The 21709-nt window shown below is 24.5% G+C and overlaps 1 protein-coding gene across 1 annotated transcript in view; it reads left to right on the top strand.

The window, feature by feature from the left end:
• Nucleotides 1-21709, top strand: part of LOC111032680 — a 132947-nt gene that overhangs the window by 96050 nt on the left and 15188 nt on the right. Inside the window, exon 5 of the mRNA XM_022313105.1 lies at nucleotides 19043-19247. Coding sequence (XP_022168797.1) covers nucleotides 19043-19247 — 205 coding nt within the window. The remainder of the gene's footprint in view (nucleotides 1-19042; nucleotides 19248-21709) is intronic.

Genomic DNA, 21709 nt, shown 5'->3' with positions numbered 1-21709 from the left:
GTGCATGTCCCATGAATGATGATAATCCTATAATTACCTATAGTTCTTAAGCAATAGTAGATATTACAATTTAAGTATAAGTGTATTACAAACTAACGATGGTCAGTTATGGCATTACAATTTTGTTTTATTTAATTGTACACAAATAAAAATATTATATTGAACATAATCCTATAAATCAGCTACTTTATTAACTTATCACTGATTTCTGGAATGTACCTAAGTAATCAAAGAGTGTATTGTGCATTGTTTTACAATGATCATTTTTTTTCTGCAAACAAATTTTTGTATAAAAGGAATGCTAAAGATTTATCTAACATTTTTCATGATCAAGTATTTAGTTAATAATTAAAATAGTGCCTATTCAATTTCCCCAATAAATTATCTTAGCACAATGATAAAATACAAAAACTATATATATTTTTACAGAAATATCTTTATGCTCCTTATACAGAGTTTAACTTATAGGATTTTTTTTAATTCCATGATTAATAGCTTCATTAAAAGCACTTTTTTCATTATTTATAACTTATTTATTGAACATGCCATAACAAAGGTAAAAAACGCTTATTTTTGACTTAGTGTTCTGTAAAAATGTATTATTCTTGGAGTTGAATATTTCGTATATATTAAAAAATAAAAACTTAATATATCGATGTATACTTGATATTTTAAATATCTATCTCACTTGTAATAACAAGTTTTGGAAGATATAATATAATATTAAATTGAAAAAATGTATTTAATTCTTACTTAGGAATTTTGTGTTAACTTTAATATGATACCTACATATTATTTCGTTTTGCATTATTATGTGATACTTTCCTTTTAAGTATAATCATTTGGTCAGGCGTTGGTTTGATCCAAATGTTTAGTACAGAAAATATCCATTTTGTTATGTTAATTTGAAAATGCAATGTTGGGTATATTATTTTGAACACCTGCCTTTAAGTTTCCTTACCAGACTCTAACTTTCTGCATACCATTATACATACTTGGTCAAAAGCTACGACAATTTACCATCCAAACTTTACCAAAATCTAATTTTGTAAGGTATTTACTTTAATTGTGTGTAGTTCAATAGAAATGTATTTATTATTATTATTATCATTAGATCAAAAGTACCTAATAACAGTCATTATCAACTACTGTATATACCTACTATTAAAAACCATGTTTTCTTTGCTAGTTTCATCTGGTTTCTAAAGTAATTTATATGGTCATAATGTGTGTTTTTTGTAATCAGAGTAATACAAATAAGATTTCTGTTATTTAGTAATGATATATGTATTTTAGATTTTCAGTGCAACGATAAGTGTAATAGTTTTACATCGATATGTGTGGTTTTTTTTATGTGTCTATATCTCTCATAATTTTTTGGCGCTGTATAAATACTTCCATTTTTTTATATACATGGTAGTTTCTGATACAAAATTGAATCTGGCTAGTAATTTTGGAGGGAGGGTCGTGTTGTAAGTAGGTATGGTAATAGGTAGGTATTCAATACTTTTCGAAATAACTCGGAAGAACAAAAAAACAATTACTTGAGAACTAGTTTAATTAAGCAAAATCAATTTTGATTTTTTTTTTTTGTTGATCAATAATGAATAATTGCAATAAAGACTTGAATTTTTAACTAAATATTTAAAATGGAATTTTCTAAAGATAAGACGGTTTTCAAAATGTTGATTATTTTTAAGCTATTTATAGGCATAGAACAATTTTAGCACATCCATTATTGTGATAAACAAAACACCTAATGTAAAGAAAAATGGTAACCATTAACCACTTGCCTATATTTTTTATTTTTGAACTACAAAACAATTTGAAAATATTTGACAATTAGTAGAACAAATTATGAGAAACATTTTATTACATTTACAAGCATCTATCCAAATATTGGACATCCTTCAAAAGGTTAAATGTCAAAAAATTGAACGTCAATCACTTTTGAATTCTTAGAAAATAAGATAATTAATAGAATATAAGAAATAGTTATATTTGAACTTCAAACGCTTAATATGACTTTCCGGTAAACTTATTTTTTGATTTCAGATAGGAAAACTTATGAACAACTTTCAAAATAATTTTAGATTTAAAATTAAATATATTTATGAATTTCTAACTACAAAATAATTTGAAATGTTGACAAATCTAGTCAAAATTTTAATTTACAATGCTCATAATAAACTAGTTATAGTAAATTTCCGATTAATATTTTTTTTACTTTCACCAACAACTTATGAGCAATCTTGTACCTACTAAATGATAACGTTTTCTATTATTTATTTTTACTAAGTTGTTTGACCATCCGAGAACCTTTTTTTCCATAATCATTAAAAAAAACTAGTAAAAACCCAAAATGTTTATGTCTATAAATAAGAACATTTGTTTTACATGACTGACATATATAGGGATTCTTCCTTAGCTTTAAGATATAGCCAGAGGTAAGATCAACGCTGGTGGCAAAATGCTCAATTTATTATATAATATATATAATTTGGTATTTTTTAGTGTTTTAGTTGGTATGCGCCATTTGTTTTTATTATTTTTGATGAATAAGTATTCATTTGTTTTTTTAACGTTTACCCCATTCTGGCAAATTGTATTGATCTTACTCAGATTTTATATTTTATATTTTATATTGTGCTAATTTTGGTAAAATAAGTAGCCAGAAGGTATTCTATAAGTTTTAAGTAATAGTTTTTTTAGGTACCAAATCTTATTTAGTTAGTCAACACAGTTTGTACTTAATAAAAAAAAATTGAAATCTGATAAAAATTTATACAAACGATATTTATTGTTTGATTAAAAAACTTTTTACAAGTCAATACATGTTCGGTATTTTCTAGTTTAATTATATCATTAAAATGGCAACCAACAATTCTTATGAATATTTAGAGATGTCTTTAAGTATATGTGTATGTATTAAGTCATTAAGACAATTATTTTAAAACTCATTTCATATTCATTAATTATCACATTTATCAATACATTTTAAAAGTAATCATCTTATGAATTACTTTTTTAAATAAAATGTATATGTCATTCAGCTCACTGGAGTAATATTCGTATTGATGCAACCTATGCTATGCATTGATGTAGTTTATCATATTTCATTAAAGCTTTCACGAGTATGATAAATACTATTAATCGTACCTATAACATCATTAAACCTTACCTTGTCTAACCTAACCGATTTGAGTGAAGCTGCAAGCAAGAAATTGTTTTCATTTTTTTAAATTTAAATTTTATTCAAACATATAAGCAATCTTTAAAAAGTTAAAACATTTATTTTTGTTTTTCGAAAGATCTTAATTATGGTGATTATATAAATACTAGTTTGTAAATAAAATATAATTACTTATGAAATGTATTTATTTTTATTTTAAAGCAGTAACCGATATATTCAACGTGCCTATTAATACATTGTTATATTTTATTTTTTTTTTAAATTTTTATTTTTTACATCAGTGTATTTTGATTTTGTTATAATTAATAACAAGTTAAGACTACATAATTGAATCTATAAAATGTCCGACTTTTTCAATTTATTTTTCTTGTGACTTTTAAATGTGTAATATGTGTATATTTAAATTAATTGAATAATGTAAAGTTTTGTACCTCAAAAAGAATCAGAAATATTATCGAAGCCAATATTACGATAAACATTTTAATCTTCTGTTGTTGCTAGACTATGTTGAATACAATACAAGTAATATATTTTCCCCGTGATGTGATATGTTGGTGTCTGTTATATGACTACATCACATTCAACTTTTTGATTATATTTTTTCAAAATGGCCTCCAAAGTATAAATTTTTTAAATCACAAATCAAGTTTAAAAATGTCTATAACTTAATGAAAATTGATATTTAAATACATCGTTTTAATCAACAAAAACGTTTTGAAATTAATTATAACATTACCAAATTGTATCCCATAATTATTTAATTACAATGTATTTTCGAAACTTTACTTTGAAGCTTTGATTCGCAATTAATCAATTCGTAATGTTCACGACTATTAACAAATTATTGAATAACAAAATTAGTGTTCATAATAATTTAGAAATAAAAACTTTTTAAATAAGTATATACCTGCATAACACTATTAAATCAAAATAAATTTAATTTCAGTCATTTCATGTACAAATTAGACAAAAAATAATTGAAACATAAATTAAAATATCATTTTATATCAATACTTGTCGAGTGTGAATGCAACCAACAGCCTATTAATGGTATGAAAAAAATTATACATCCTATAATATATGTTATTCCTGGTATACTTTCATACCATTAAAATATATAAATTTTTAAAAAAAAATCAATAATAAAACCATGCAGAATGTGTTGTAAAAAATAATTTCATTATAATTAATACATTTGTAATTAAAATGTATAGATTTTTTTTTAAATCGACCAACTCTTACCTATCCTCAAAACAATATCTAGTATTTATTTGAAATTAATGTTTTTTAATAAAATGTATATTGTATAGTTGCTTAAGTTTGTTATATAGCATTAAAATATCATCTAATAATTAACACAATGTATAGGAAATTGTATTTAGTTGTTTTACTTTTTAAAACATGCTCTCGACATTTAAATTATTACAATGATTAATTTTTCAAATGTTGACTCAACATTTCAAATGAATTTACTTTAATAATTATTTATTCTTATGATGAACACTAAAATAAATTATTAACAATTTGCTCCGTGCTAGAAATGTGTTCTGTCTCAAAGAACAAAAATGAACTGTGAAAAAAAACCTGTAGTGTGCCACGAGTCTTATGTTGAGTGCTTGATGATTGTCTCGCTTCATTCGTTTACCTTGGCACAGGATAGCTGGTGGTAAATTATTATTATCGATTTGAACTCGATGAGAACCAATCAGTTGAAAATATACATTAAGATTTTGATATATTCTGAGTCATAAACCTTTTTTTCATAAATCGTTTATTAAAAAACATAATTAGTAAAATATTTTTTTTTCTTTTTACTTATTGGGTACATAGGTATTTACTTATAATATATATTTTATTGTTTAATAAATCGAGTCACATATTATGTTTTTAGAATGCTTATTAGAAAAAAAGAGGGTAAGTGGATGTCGCTCTGCTGTACGTTAGGTGTCTAGAAGGTCGCTGTAATGAATGGTATTAAATTTGAATTCAATGTATGATATTCATTGTATGTATGCGAAAAACGATTCAAAGCGGAGACAGCATGTCAGTCTATTATATTTTATTTTTTTATTACTTATTACTTCTTATTAATACAGTAGACGGTAAGTTGAATAAATATTATTAATTAAAATTATGATTTAAAATATTTCAAATGTCTATGGTTATTCGTTTTTGAATTTCTACAAAATAAGAAAATCGCTACATGAGAAATCAAGTGAATATCCAATGTTGTAAAAAATTTAAGCTTCAAACGCTCATAAAAAGTTAATTTGACTTTCCGGTAGAATTTTTTGATTTGATAAAAGAAGACAAACGTATAAAGAATCATGTATTCGATTTTCAAATCTAAGTTATAAAAAGTAAAATTGTATGAATATCGAACTGAAAATAATTTAATAATTTTCATGATTTTTTAATTTTTTCATAATTCAAAATTTAAACCCTCATATAAAATTATTATGGATTTACGTTGTCTCTTTTTTTTTTAATTTCCATTAAAAAAACTTACAAGAAACCTTGTATTACATTTCCAAGTTTTTGACACAGTGAACATTATTTTATCGACTTGAGTTTAAAAAAAAACAAATAATAATCGAAAATTTCATATGCCGACAAATAGTTCAACACAAGTCAAAATATTTTTAAAATTATGTGATGTATAGAAAATTCTAACACAGACATTCAGTAAAAATTTCATATATCAATGTTCAATTTTTTAGAGTTACACTAAAAACAAAAGTCGAATTTTTCAAAATCTGGTTTTGCGCAAAAATTACAGTTTTTATTTAATTGTTTGTTTGTTTTTCCTGTCGCTTTTGAAACCCATTGGACATTTTAAATTTCGATCTCCCGAATTCACCAACTAGATTCATATTCCTACAAGAAAAGTATAGCAATTGACGAAAATCTTCATGGAATAACCTGAATATAAAAATATACATACATACATTTTTTTAAATTTTTGACTTCTTGTGTTATTTATACGCAATAAAACATTTTCGATTATTACTAATTCTTTTTAACTTAGTGTCAATAAAAAATTTTTAGTCTATCAAAAATCTTAAAAATGTAATAAAAGGTTACTTGTACGTAGTTATATGGCAGTTTTAATATTAAAGATATTTATTCACAGTTTTTTTTTTTAAAGCATTTTAAGTTTATATTTTAACAACAATTATGAAAATTTACTAACTATTTGTAGTTATAAAATTATAAATTGTTCAATTTTTAAAGCTAAAGGATTTATTTAATCCACTGTATTATTAAGAGTAAAATAAATTGATTTATTATGAATCATATCATAAAATATAATTGATAATATAGGCTGACAGACGGTTTTCTCTCAGAATCATTTATCGTATACCTACAATGATTATATTATATCTTTGAATTTATATTGAAAATATTCGCTTCATTGACCGCTCTAGACACCTACGTACAGCAGAGTGGTACCCACTTGCCCACCTTGTTTAGTTGTAATTACAAAATAAGTAGAGTATTATTGATTTTAACAAATTTTCTGTAACTTTGAGAGCAATACTTATGAGCGGGGTTCGGGACTTAATGCATTTGTTTATTTTTATGGATTGACTTAAGATGTAACAGATCGATATAGAAGTGTATGTCATGTTACAACACGTTCAATTGTGAAATTTTAAAGTGCTTTTTTTTGCTTTTTTCAGTGGTTTTTAAAAAAAATGCTAATTTCCAATTTTATGATTATTTTTACTTTTTTGATCAGTTTTTGTTGTTTTTTCATGGTTTTCGTTTGCAAAGTTGTTTTTTATAGAATTAAAATTAAAAATAATTCTTATATTATCCATGTATAATATGAAGATAAATATATTTTTTTTTTTTTGATTTTTTAGTTTTTATTTTTAAATAAATATTTTTGCTTAAATTTAAGTTTTTTAAATGCTTATTTGAGTGCTAATAATGATGTTTATGAACGCTTTTCTAAGCGTTTATTTGAATGATTTCAAGTGCTATAAGTTTCAAGCCCTGATTATGAGGAACCTTGTATTACATTTTCAAGCATATATACATACCTACAAATTAAAATGTTGGACGTCCTTCAAACGGTTGAATATCAGTAACGATACAATTTTGAATATAACATTAAGTAAATATTTATTGAATATTCTAAACCTTGAACTTTGAAAACTTTAATGTCAACATTTTTTTTTTGTATTTTCCAATAATTTTTTTGTTAGGGGTTTTTTTTATAGGTATTATTTGTCTTACTTCGCTTTGTAGTTATGTTTACTATGAGAATTGACCTTGGGGTTATGATTAGTTTTTTATTTAATATATTTTCGTATTATGTTCAGCTTTTATGACAAATCTGTATTTATTAATCTTATAAAGAATTTTAGGTTTCATTGATTTTATTTAGGTTTTTAATTCTTTAAAAATTTCATATTCGGTGATTAACATTTGTTGGATATTTACGATGACTGATATGTCCTTTTCACTTTTAAGTTTGTGTGTGAAGATTTCTTACTTTTTCCCTGATATTTTGTGATTCCACAGAAGTTGTGAACTGTCTACATTTATTTTGATATTATTGTTTTTATCTATTAATATAAGATAGTAAATAAAATATAGGTAATAACAAATAAGGTAATGTAGATAAAATGTCTGAGGTAAATTTGACGAAATTTGTTGAAAAATTGTGGACATTTTCCATTGTTACTTTCTGCTTATATTGCATGTGGTTGGTTATTAGGTTTAGTATGTTATTTATAAATAATCAATTTTCAATTGGCGTATAGCAAATACTTCTCCATTCGATGGATTATTGGCTTTTTAGTTTTCTGAACGATTTGAATTCGGCATTGCAATTTGGAGATATGCTGTTTTATTAATATTGTCTGTTTTATTTTAATAAGGAGTTAAGGGGTTGTGTTCTTTAGCTTAACTATTGGTATATATAGAGCGTATTTGTTGCCAATTTTAATAGTGTTTTTATATGTGTTCATCTATATTATCACCCATAGGCAGAGGTTTTACGTAATAAATATAGTTAATTGTGTTAGTGAACTTTGAACTATATAATGCTTGTATAGAATGATAGGCGGAAACTTTGTAATCACTGCAATACTGCTATCGATATAGGTATAAAATCTGAACACAAAATTAATGTATAATATGGTCTCTACAATTTTCGGTGTCCAGGCACATACCATTGGATATACTATTTATATAGTTTTATACAAGCTATATGACACAATAATTCATGTTCAATAAACGTATGTACCGTAGAGAGTTGTTATTATTATAATAAAATATAAACTAATTATTAATTAGTTTATGATATTTAGAAAGTAATAAATATTAGAATATTATGTACTGTGTATCTTGCTTTTTTACTGCATATAAATAGAAGAAAATGTATTTATCATAATAATGACAAATAAAAAAATAAGTAGCCATCTATAACGATTACTACATCAAAAATCAAATTTCTTTAGTGTTTCTAAAATACAATTTAAAATGCAAATTTATAACCAGTATCAAGTAAAAATGCAGATATTTTAAATAAACAATCATCATAATAATTCTTATATTTTTATATTTTTTATTTTTTTTATACTATCTAAAAATTGGTTTATGTAGTGATGCGGATAATTAAATATCTAATACTAAAGCATTAAAATTACTTTCTTTCGATAAACATTTTACTCCTCGGATAAAATACTCTAGGGACATAAGTGTAATTTAGTTCTCGAAGTAGACATTAGACAATCACGATCATTAAGAGTATTAACGGACAATATATGGTTTGTTTGGGGCCACACTTGACCTAACGAATATATATTTTTTCAAGACTCTCCCCCGTACCTATATACCCTTACATCCTTACATTGAAAATGTCTAGTTCATCACGTTCTAGTCATTGAATTTTTTTTTCACACACACCATTTTCACGTGTAGATATATAAAATCGTGACATTAATATACGTGTTGTATATATATATTCTTTTAATGATATTATTATTTTTCACTAGGGGAAACGTTTTTGTTCAAATGCCTGAGGGTTCTTTCTACTATCGACGTACATTATTTACTAATTACAAAGTCTGTATGCAGGGGTTCATATTATTTTTTTCCGAAATCTGCAACTCCTTATTTTTATACATGCGATGGTTCAAGTGACCACTTAACGGGTCTCGTTAGTGTTAGACTTTATAAACACGAGCATTTCAATGACATGGATTTCGAGTACAGAAAAACATAACGAGAAGACCATATAACATTGTAGATACTGTAGAATGTAGATATTAAAGATACCGACAGTACGATCCAAAATAATGAGTATTCGTATTGTGCATTAGGTATAAAATAGGTAAGAATTATGGAATTATGTAATTTACTTTTAACTATAATATCTACAGAATTTTTTTAATTGTTTCTATGAGAATATATGAAATACTATGTAATAGTAATGTTTAAGATGTGGTAACATAAATAATGTACTCATATTTTAAATAGAACATAAAATAAATATTTGGTTTGAGGATTATTATACTTAGAATAATTACAACAGTTTTATATTTGAAATCAAAAATAAGTTAAATCTAAACAACATTTTTACTTATTTCCTTAGAAATCTAAAGTAATTCAAAGTTCTTAAAATACATCACTTGAAAATATTATTAATTCCAACAAATTCTGACAGTTCTATATATATTATTATATATATGTGACAATTTTTTAAAAAACACTATCGATGCTTATTCAAGAAAAATATTATTGTTCACTACATGCATGAAACATCTGTGAATAGTACATTTTTTTTCAATTATCTTTAACACTTAAGTTTATAATGTAATAAATTGGTAATGTTGACAATTTATCAGTTGAAGATAAGTTGTTACAAACTGTGTATATAATATGATAACATCGTTCAGACAGTGTAAAAAAGAAATTAACTTAAAAAATATATTGTTGTATTATACCTCCTTTTATTTTGAAATAATTTAAAAAGTTTAGAAGAAGTTTTTGCTTTCCATTATTTTATGTAATTTTATTTTACTTAAGTTAAGTAGATATTTTATTTTTGTATGGTAATGTTGTTAAATTATAAAATATTGGACTTTAATTTACTAAGTGATACTGCAATACTATAAAAACAAACTGATACGATGTGATGCAATAAAAATAAACTGTTACGATGTGTTTAATTATAATAGACACAATAAAAACATTAATAGAATATAAATCTGAAATGTTCAATAATTGTTTCCCTACTGCTCAGTGTTCAATTGACAATAGGAATCATACTAATAACAATAAAAAAGTTGTTTATTAAAATATCTAAAACCATATTATAATTTATAATAAATTCAATGTTTCAACAAATAACAATATAAATAATAATAAAGTGTAAATATTTGGTATTGGCGTAATTTATATTATGTTACAGTTACACTAGAGAGGTGCTCTACAAATTTACCAGAATGTTTAGATAAATATTATTCAAAATACTGAAAAACCAAAAAACCTTATTCATCACAATGTGGAATGTATTTAAAAAATAAAGTGACGACTGTGCGTAATTTAAAGTTATTAAATTATCATCGGTGCACCAAAATTATAAATAACTTCTTGAAAGTCTATTAGTGAACAATCACATATATTATCTAGGTAGGTAAGTATAATATAAGACTTTAGCAGTATACACTTGGATTGATACATACTTGCTGTGTAATCGATAAAAAATTCTATTGATTATTGATTGTGATGCACAGAACATAGTATGATTATTATAACAATAATATTTTTTATTTTGTATTAATAAAAAAAACCTCGGGTCATATAATGACTATATAATAAATTACGTGTTAATAATATGTATATTTTTTATTGCTTAAGCATCCACAACAAGGTTATAAGCTTACACATTTTAAACAGTTATACTTACTTAATATGTACCTATTACTGTTTTATTTAAACGTTATCTTTAAATTATATATAATATGTATTGATTTAGTTATAACCGGTTATAACATATTAAGTTATAATAACTAATATTAAAGCTTAAATTAAGGTATTATTAAATATTAAAACTTTCTTCAGTTGTTTTTTTTACATTTATATTACATCATTATAACTATACTAACTGGTGATGAATTTAAAAAAACACCTTTAAACAACTTTATTTAACCTTTTTATTTAGGCCTTCTGTAATACATTCAAGTATATTAAGTGTATTCGTGCATGTAAACTGTGGTGTGGTATTTAAACATCTTATGAAGAATTGCATGTGTACTCAACGTAATAATTTAATTTGTTTTAGACCTTTAGTTTAATATTTTTGATGACTTGATTCAAACAACAAAGATTTTCAAACAAGTATAAAATAATAATGTGTGACATTTATTATATTATTATACCGCATATAAAAAATAATGCAGTTATTACGTATTTCCGCATTGCAACATTTTGCTTATTTATTGAATTTCATTCACGAAGCCTATAATGTTAGAACTAAGAATGTATACTCAGAGGAAATAGATGTCATTATAATACAATTTATATTACAAAAATGCATAATTTAAATAAAAAATATGAAAAATAAATAGTGTGCATATTTTTAAATCGTATAATAATATTTTTTTATTTTTTTATTCAATACCATTAGTTTATTCTATTGCACAGTACAGGTAAAATTACTTAATTCTATAATTTACCAACAAAACTCTTTTTTTTTTTTGATCATTTAATCAACATCATTAGGTAGGTACGTAAATATATCACCATTTTCGACGATCTGGTAGCAGTTTATCACGAGGATACACTCAGTGAACAAAGCACAATAATTGCTCCTGCACATGTTGACCACAGTTGTGCATTGTCCACTATATTATACCACGTTTTAATATCGTATTCCGTTAAATTGTCAGATCCGTTTAAATCACTTTGATTTCCCCCCTGTGCATAAGGGTTTAGTGCAGTAGGTATCATCTCCATCCTACGGCTATAATAATACGCAGCTGACAAAAGCACACCCGGTTCATATTTCATTTTTGCGCCTGGGTTATTCGCTAATGACTTAATTATATAGAAGATACACTGCTTTCTCTTCTCCACCACAACATCCTATTTTTGGCTTTTGATTAGCACCGGTTGTTGTATTTATCTTGTGTAAAATAGAAATGGGTGAAATAAGGGAATAAAGGAAAGGGAAGTGGTAAGCATATTGCTGAGTCTGAATAAACTATACTAGACGCTGAGTTTAAACTATTAACACGATCATAAAACCTCAAATGGAAAATTATAAATTAGATAATTTTCTCTGTATACTTCTCACGAAGTTTTTAGCCAAATTTTAAGCTCATTATTATTTCACAGAAATCTGAACGACGTACTTATGCGTAACGAAAATATATATGACTGTTTAGTGTTCTTTTTTCTTAAATTCTGAATTAAATGTTTCATGTAATAAATAAATACAAATTAATTGTGAAAATAATCGGTTGATACAAACTCATACTTAGTCAATTATTTTGATTTATAGTTTTAGGTCAATAATGTGTATTGAAAACAAGGAAACAAGGAATGTTATCATTTTTTCTACAAAAATACCTATGTACCTACTTCTATGCACATTGTAAGCACATTATCCACGAAAATTAAATATTTTTTTTGATTATAAAATATAGAGGTGTCATTGGCTACTGTCCGTGTGTTCGTAGCTAATAAAATACTCAAAAACTACTCTACCGATTTCGACGAACGGACTCCGATTTTTCTATGAACTGATAGGTACACCAAAACTGTGATATACACCGATAAAGTATTTACCACCGTATTATATATATTTTCCCGGATGAAATTGGTTTGTAGTTTTTACCACTAGTTTCTTTATAAATTATCATTTGATAATTGTTAAATAACTGATGTCTGATACATCATGATTAATTATTATTTTATAATAATTCAATATTAGCTACATTATATATTTTCTAACACACAATTTATTGTATCTAAATTTGATATGAATACATTTTATTATTTACAACACGTACCTACGCGGTGTATTCATCTACGTCACTAATATTAGATTAAATGTTTCATATACGTTTTTATAACTGCTAGCTTGGCAATTATAAACTATTTTTATCTAAATAAAATGTATGGTTGTGTACAAACAAAATTAAATTAATAACCATTTAAATGGTTTAATTTTTTCTACCCACCTATTCATTCAAATTATATTTTATGTATTCATTTAATCCATTTTAATAATCCAGCTGTAATTAAATAGTTGTAATTAATTTTAAGACACCTAAAGTAAGCTATGTTGTATACAATAATATTAGATAATATTTAATACACATTTATGTGTGTAAAATAAATAGAAGTTTTTTTGGCTAAATAAACTTTACTATAAAAAAAATATATTTAACTAAGTTGTACAATTAATTATTGTATTATATTAAAAAACATTAAGTATTATTATATTTTTATTACATGTTTATGTTACAAGGTTTTCACAACACTATTAGTAACTGTTAAGATAATATTAATTTTTGAAAATTAAGTAGTTTTTATTAAAAGCTCAAACCAATCATTTGAAAATACAAAGTTCTGTCTAACGGTCTGAATTGTCTGTCATAGAGTTTATAAGAGTATTATGCTCAGATATTTTGCATATCATTATTAAATTGTCTCGTCTGGTACCTTAAATTTTACATATTACATGTTGTGCATTTCAAACAGACAATTACAGAGAGGCATATTAACAGCAACATAATATATTATTTATTATTAGGTACTATAATATGTCTATATGCCAATATGTGGTGTATGGAGTTAAAACTTAAACTCAAATTGAAATATAAATCACATAATATAAAAATTAACTACAAATAAATAAACATATTAATTTATAAGTAACTAATTTTTAATACGACGTTATTGCTGTAGTAAGTAGGGGCCTAACGTAGTACGTAGTACGTAGCCACAAATAAATGATAAATTTTCAATTTTATTTATGAACTTTCAACATTTTCTTTATTTTTTTTCTGTGTGCTGTACCTAAATATTCAATAATAGTCAATAATAGTTGATTAAAATTGTTAAATACACTGTTCAAATGTATTATTTTTGTTAATTGTTTTATACATAGAACAACTGTGAGACGACACAAATGGATTTTATGATGACAAACAGTACTCAATGGGCGGTCGGGCCGATACAATTTTAATGATAAATGCGATCTATACATATATAATAAAAATAATATGGTACACATATCATAACATCTCATTAGATACTCAATTCTACATTAGATTAAAATTGCCAAAAAAAAAAAATCAAGTTAATTTTATCCTGATAATTCGATTACGTGTTGTATAACAATATTACTATGTTGTTTTACCAGAATGAATTGTTTGCATCAAACTTGATTCATGTGTTTTGTGCTATCTAATAATATATCGTAAGTCACAATACTTAGATTGAAATAATCTTCAAATACAAAAAAAAATTCCAACTAGTTTTAAAATAATTTACTTTAGTAAAAAGTTTGTTTATTACATTTTAAAAAACATCCACACAAACAGTCGTTATATAAAAATTACAAAAAATAATTAACGTTTAAATAATTTAATCGGTTATCCTTCGTAGCAAAAAAATCGGTACGTCTTAGGTAAGTCGACAATCAATAGTCAACACTCTCACACTGAACATGATGCGATTACGATTTACACATTTTGATGGTCAAAAAAATTAATTAAGTCCTACTACCTTTTCAGAATCTCGTTGAACGAATAACTATTACTCGAAATAATATGTGGAGAATGATATAGTTATAAAAGGCCCATTCAAGGTGTATACTGGCTTGTTTTTTTAATAGTACCGTCAGGTATTCAAAACCTTATTTTTGGAATTATTTAAAGAAATACTTATAACACTTTAATATGTACAGACCATAATATTTTACTTGAGATTTTTTGTTTATTTTAATGAGTGTCCATTTTACTTTAAATTAGTTAGCAAGTAATTTTTTTACAGTTATTGTTGATGTATTTAAGTTACATTTTGAACAAGTAGTTTCCAACTTATTGAACTATATGAATTATAAGCCATAACACTATAATAGTACTAATAGTCCTTGGTACTAGTGGCGAACCATCGTATTATACATTCAATTAAAATAGATGTACATTTTTTATATTAATTGGTTAGTCCTGTTATTGTTAGGTCTTTTTATCCTGACAATTTTTACAAATTGTTATAAAATGCTAATAGATAAATATAGCTTACTTACTATACTTTGTAAATTAACTAAAAAGCAAACTGTACATTATCCTCCCTGTCATATTTAATCCTTTATCGAACTTTTTTTCGTATTTATATCACATATTTCCTCATATAATGCGTAGTAAATTATATTATCCTTAGTACATTATGTTTAATCACTCAGAAAATCACTTGTTCAAATTTAGTTTTGGACATAATAATATTAAAAAAAATCATTTGCTCAATACTTTATAGTAAAAACGAATAGTTCTCATTTTAAAAATAGAAGTTTGTATTACCAAAGTAAATAGTAAATAGTATAAATAGTACAAAAAATTTAAAGTTTTAAAAAAACAGTCTTTAATTATATTTAAAAGTTTCAACAATCGAAAAATCAGATTTAATGACACAGAATAATTGCATGATTAAAGAGGAAAAAGAGGTGAGCATATATGGTGAACCCTCTATAGTACATATTATGTTATATAATCATTAAGAGTTGATGTTTAAATACAATTATTAATGGCACGGTATTATTTATTTAATGCAAATATTACAAATACAAGCAAATTAAAAATACAAGGAATCAAAAAAAATATTTAATAAAATAGTAATACTAAATTAGTAGAAAGACTAAGAAGTATTAAAATATATAAAAAAGTAATTAAATACTTTTACCAAAATTCTTTACAATACAGTACAATAATCAATTATTTTAAACGGTACACAGCTATTGAGTACAATTTATACCTGAGCGAGAAAAATACAATATTATACTAATTGAGTTACAGTAAAACGAAATATAAAGCGATTGAGCCCGAACTCGGAAAAAGTAAAATATACCAATCGAGTACTTGAGAAAAATAAAACTTTTTCACTTAAAAGATGCCAAGACTTATAGCACCAAACAACATTAAAATATGCTCTCACGCACGCCCCTAAAAATATATGTGTTGTGTTCAACAGTACATTTTTATTGTTCTGTTTGAAATAGAAATCCGAAAATTGTTAAATACTAAAGTAGAACATGTACATTTGAAGCGTACTGCGTAGGCACGTGACTACGTGATTTCGTTTTTTACACCACACTATTAATCAGATTTTTCCAAATTAATATGAAAAAAAACTTCTTATACCTGCAGTTCTAAGCCTATAAAAATCGGAAGGGAAATGTATTTTTCAAAGCTTAAGGGGTCAGATAGTATTAAAAATAGAGTCATTAAGTAGGTACTTATTATAATTTAATTATTTCGGGACCACCACAATTAGAGGGTAACTCAAACAATATGGGACTCAAGTCATTAAGATTTTTTTTACTCAGTCGTATGCAACGATTTTAAAATGTATAGTAAACAATATAGCCTAACATATTAATATTATAACACAATAAACACTTTCAATACAAGACTAATATCGTAATAACATGTAGAAGTAAATATATTACATACAAATGAGAGTAATGTTAAATATAATAAATTAAAATTACTGTAACATGCTGTTATTAATATATTTTATTGAAAATTAATTAAGATGAATAATTATGATATGCTAAAAACATATAAAATCATACATTTGATTTTTGTTTTTTTGAAATTCATCTCCCTGAAATTCAATAATATAGCATATTGTTAATATAATCAAAAATATTAACTTAATATTATCAATCTTTAATGACAATATTTTAATATGGTTGAATTAAAATTATTTATTTCATACACACAACTATATTAAAGATAAACAGCTAGTTACATGTAGGTACTTTATTGTATTATAATGTTGTTAATTAAGCTTAAGAATCTCAATTAAAATATTTTTTAGTTTAGGTGCATTATTATATATATGTATATATTTTTAAACTATATTAAATTCAAAATTATAATAAAACTTAAATATTACATTATGTATAAAAAATAATTAGTAAGATTTATATTATTAAGATATTTTTGTAATTACCTGTAGAGATTACTGAATTGTCTTTGGTTTATATTTTTAAAAATTCTTCCGATGACAAATGTAATATTTTAAAATCATTTATTACCGTAGAGCAATAAGTTTGACTAAAATCAGTAGTATAAATCGAGCAGTTAGAAACTATATTGTTTTGATCGTAAGTTGATTTGTAGATTTTATTATGACATTTTACGAGAAAACTTTATCTGAACCCAATGAAAGTAGTTCAACAAACTATAATTTTCAATTCAAGGATGTAATAAATTAGCATCAAATATTATTTTATAGTTTATTATTATATTTTGAATATATTTAATCAATATAATATTATGTACACCTAACATAATATATTATGCATTTTCTTACCTACTATACATATTATCATTAGATTATTATCCAGTGTGTGCTTACTGCTTAATTCTTTGAATTTATTAAACTAATGTGCACATTTATAAAATATAAATCACCACCAGAATATACGTTCATAAGAATAATCTAATGATGAATTATATTCATATTTTTTTCTCGACTCTTTTGATTATTTATTAAGTACAAAAATAAAACATTTTTAAATTTCTATGTCTTTAAAAAAAAACTTTTATTTGTATATTATCTCACTGTTATATAAATGTATTTATATGTATATAATATATATTTCTCATCTTTTGTATAGTATTATTTAAAGTTTAAACAGCAGATATCAAAATTATTTTTTAATGGTTACTTAAAATATGTAATAGTTATAATAAGTACACATTATTCTTCTAACTGATTTGCATCATACTTATTCTAGCAAATGAAACTCAACTATTAACCAATACGCAATAATATTGACCGTATTATAACTTACGTATACATCATATATATTTAAAATAATAATATTGGGTCTTGGTAGACGTAAGTATGTAATCGTATGTATTTTCTCGTGGTTACAAATTAATTCTGAGTTTATGAGCTTAGCTTGGGAATAAATTCTAGTTTATTTAGTTTAATTCATAAAAGGAATTTTATACTTGTTTAATGTTAAAAAATATTTCATTTTCTCTAACACAAAATATAGAAATGATTTTGTATAAAACGTTTGGGTTAATTCTATAAGTAGTTAGTAATAATATAAACTTAAGTAGTCACATATTGTAGCTTTACCTACACTTTTATTATACATTTTAATATATGATGACTTTTACAATATTAAAACAACTTTATCCAAACAGTAAAACATATATATTAGGGATTCAATCCGATTTTAACACAATATATTTACTTGTATTTAATTGAAGTAAAATATTTCAACGGATACAAAATATCGAAATTTGATCAATATAATCGCCAGATTAAAAAACATATAAGTAATAATGTGATAAAATCTAATTAAATTTTATTGTTTTGTTCTATCACTTTTAAAGCAATAACCAAAAATACATGATATTTTTCAAAATATTATAGCCCTTTTTGGACTTTTTATAATTTACCTATGTAGACATTTACAACTTTTTTTATTTTTATGGATTCATGTTAATTACATTGTTGTTCCTGTGTCAAAAAGTTTCTCTTTTTTCATATGTATGAAAAAATACTAACTCTATACTTTTTTAGTTAACTATTATTGACAATTGTTACAAACGAATCTTTTTTAAATGATTTCAGATTGGTAGTCCAGAAACTATGAAGTACACAACTTCAAATTCCTTGCAATTGAGCAGGCTAACAGTAACGCTGAAATTAGATCAGAGCCATTTCAAAGACGGCCGTAAGCTTTTACTACAGTGCACTGCTCTAATAAATACTTTGTACAAGCAAACTTCGGAACTTAGGTTACCGATAAAATCAACAGAGCCAGTGCCTGAAAAAGGTCAGTATGTTATTTTAAGTTGTATAAGTGATGTTGTTGTATAACTTATTAAAAACTTAGAAAATATAATATAGAATGTTAGTTTTTATATTCTGGAGAGATGGTTGTATTGATTTTACTAAAAAGTGTGGATTTTTTTTTTTTTTTTTTTTTTTTTTTTTTTTATTAAAAAAGCATTGATCTTCAAATAGCTGAAAAGGAGTCAAAATATTTCAAACACATTATGGTGTATAGAAAATGTCAATATAAACTTTTCGTAAATATTTTAAGTATAGGTTATTTTTTTAGAATTACATTAAAAAACAAAATCAATTTTTCGAAAAATGATTAAAATCTCAGTTTTTCCTTAATTTTTTCTGTTCTTCCTGTTCTTCTGTTTTCTTTAAAAAACTATCTGGAATTTTTTTTTTGGTTTCAACCCCTAAAGTACCAACAAGTTTCACTTTCATACCAGACCAGTTGAAGAAGTAAAAATATTGTACCTACAATGAATAAAATAAAATATGTATTATGTACATATTCGTATCGTTATAATATCGTCAGTCCTTTTGTGGGGATGATATGTATGAAATCCGATTAAAAGATGTATATTTAATATATTATAAAATTGGGTTTGCATGCAATAATTGATCAAATTATTTAACTCTATTGTAGATTTGACGATTAAAAAAAATTTCTGAAATATGAACTTCAAACAAATATACATGGTTTTCATACATTTGGGACATTCGTGGAATATCCACTTTCGCCGCCTTAGTATACACATTATATAAATGAAAGTAATATTGTCAAATGGTGATTTGTTTTCTGGATGTTAAAAAATAACGAGTAGATATATTATTTTCTATATTAATACATCCACTCAAATGTTAGATACTCCATCACCATACGCATCACACAATGATTTTGTGTATCGATGAATTTCATTCCGAACTCAAAACAAATAATGAAATACGTTTTGTTTTTTTATGTAAGCTTATCAATTTTCATTTATTACATAATATATTAAATTAGTAAATTTATATTTAATGCATACTAATTTTTATTTTTTGAGCAATGCACATAATATAAACATCTTTATAAAATTTATTTCACATAATTTCACATATTTTGGAATTTTTAGTACGTATTTCACTATTTTTGAGTGAATTTAATTTTCACCCGGATTTACAACCAAGATTTTAAATGTTCTATAATTTAACCAAAATACCAATAAGTTCATTATATCTATTAGTCATTAGATAATGTAAAGAGTAGGTCTGGGTTGATATTTTTCAGAAGCTTAAAAGTATAAACCAATGAATAAAAATAGGTATAACGTAGACCTTCAAATAAAAAATGAAATAATAATATTACGCTAAGTTAAGATGTATAAACATTGATAGATTACAAAAATAATAATTTAAAATGTCAAAAAAGTACCTTTATTGTTACATTATATTTTATTGAATATAATACTATACAATGTATGTGCATTTTAGATCGACAAGATGTATGATCTTTAAAATGACAATTTTATTAAATAATGTTCTATAATGAATACTGGTTACCCCAGCTTGATAAAAAACTTACTCGTAACAATAAAAAACCTCGTTACACATATTTAAGGAAATAAGAAAAGAAAATGTTCAGCTTTAGTCTTTATGTTTTTTTTTTTATCATACCGAATTTAAATGTATTTAAAACTTTAAAATGTACCTACACTAGATCCATATAATCTGTGGCATTACAAACTGTTTTGTGTTATTTTTTCGTTTTTCTTCAACCAACATTCTACTTGTGTTAAATGTTGTGAAATTTGTGAATATTCTATAGTATCTGCATTTAGGTACATTATTTGGTCGGTGTATTATGGTAAATTCTAAATAGGTAACACAATTCTACCATGTTACATAATATTATTACAAATTACTTATAATCTTACTCTATCGTAAAATATGGAATTACAATTTTCACTGGAGTGTTAAAAATGATATTGAAATATCTTCGTAAATCAATATTTCAATGTACAATATAACGATGCCGAAAGCGTTTTTAAAAATATGATTGAGAAATAAATTGAAATTTAATTTTGTTCATAGTTAAATATATATGTTAAATTCTATGTAGCTACAGATTTTTTTCTGGACATACAGTTGCGGATAGGCCCACAGGGAATTCGGTATTTTTTCGGTAGGCCTTATCCTGTGTTGACGGGTGGGGGCCCTAGGATTATTTATCAAGTACTTAACCTCGTGTGATGAGAATTGAAAATAATTTTAATAAAGATGTAAATTGACTAATTTAATAATTTTAACCACTCTACAAGAAAAATACCATTATCACCTAGCTACAAACAATATTTATTAAAAACTAATATAATATTAGTGTTTAAGCTGGGCGTTAAAACTCTTACCAGCCGCATTCCCACATTTATCTTACTTAAAAGACTATCATTCCCACTTCTTTATCTTTCATTATTT

This window comes from Myzus persicae, unplaced genomic scaffold (assembly GCF_001856785.1).
Source record: "Myzus persicae strain clone G006 unplaced genomic scaffold, MPER_G0061.0, whole genome shotgun sequence".
NCBI classification, from domain to species: domain Eukaryota; kingdom Metazoa; phylum Arthropoda; class Insecta; order Hemiptera; family Aphididae; genus Myzus; species Myzus persicae.
Note: the sequence above shows the minus strand (reverse complement) of the source record. Positions and strands in the feature narration are given on the sequence as shown.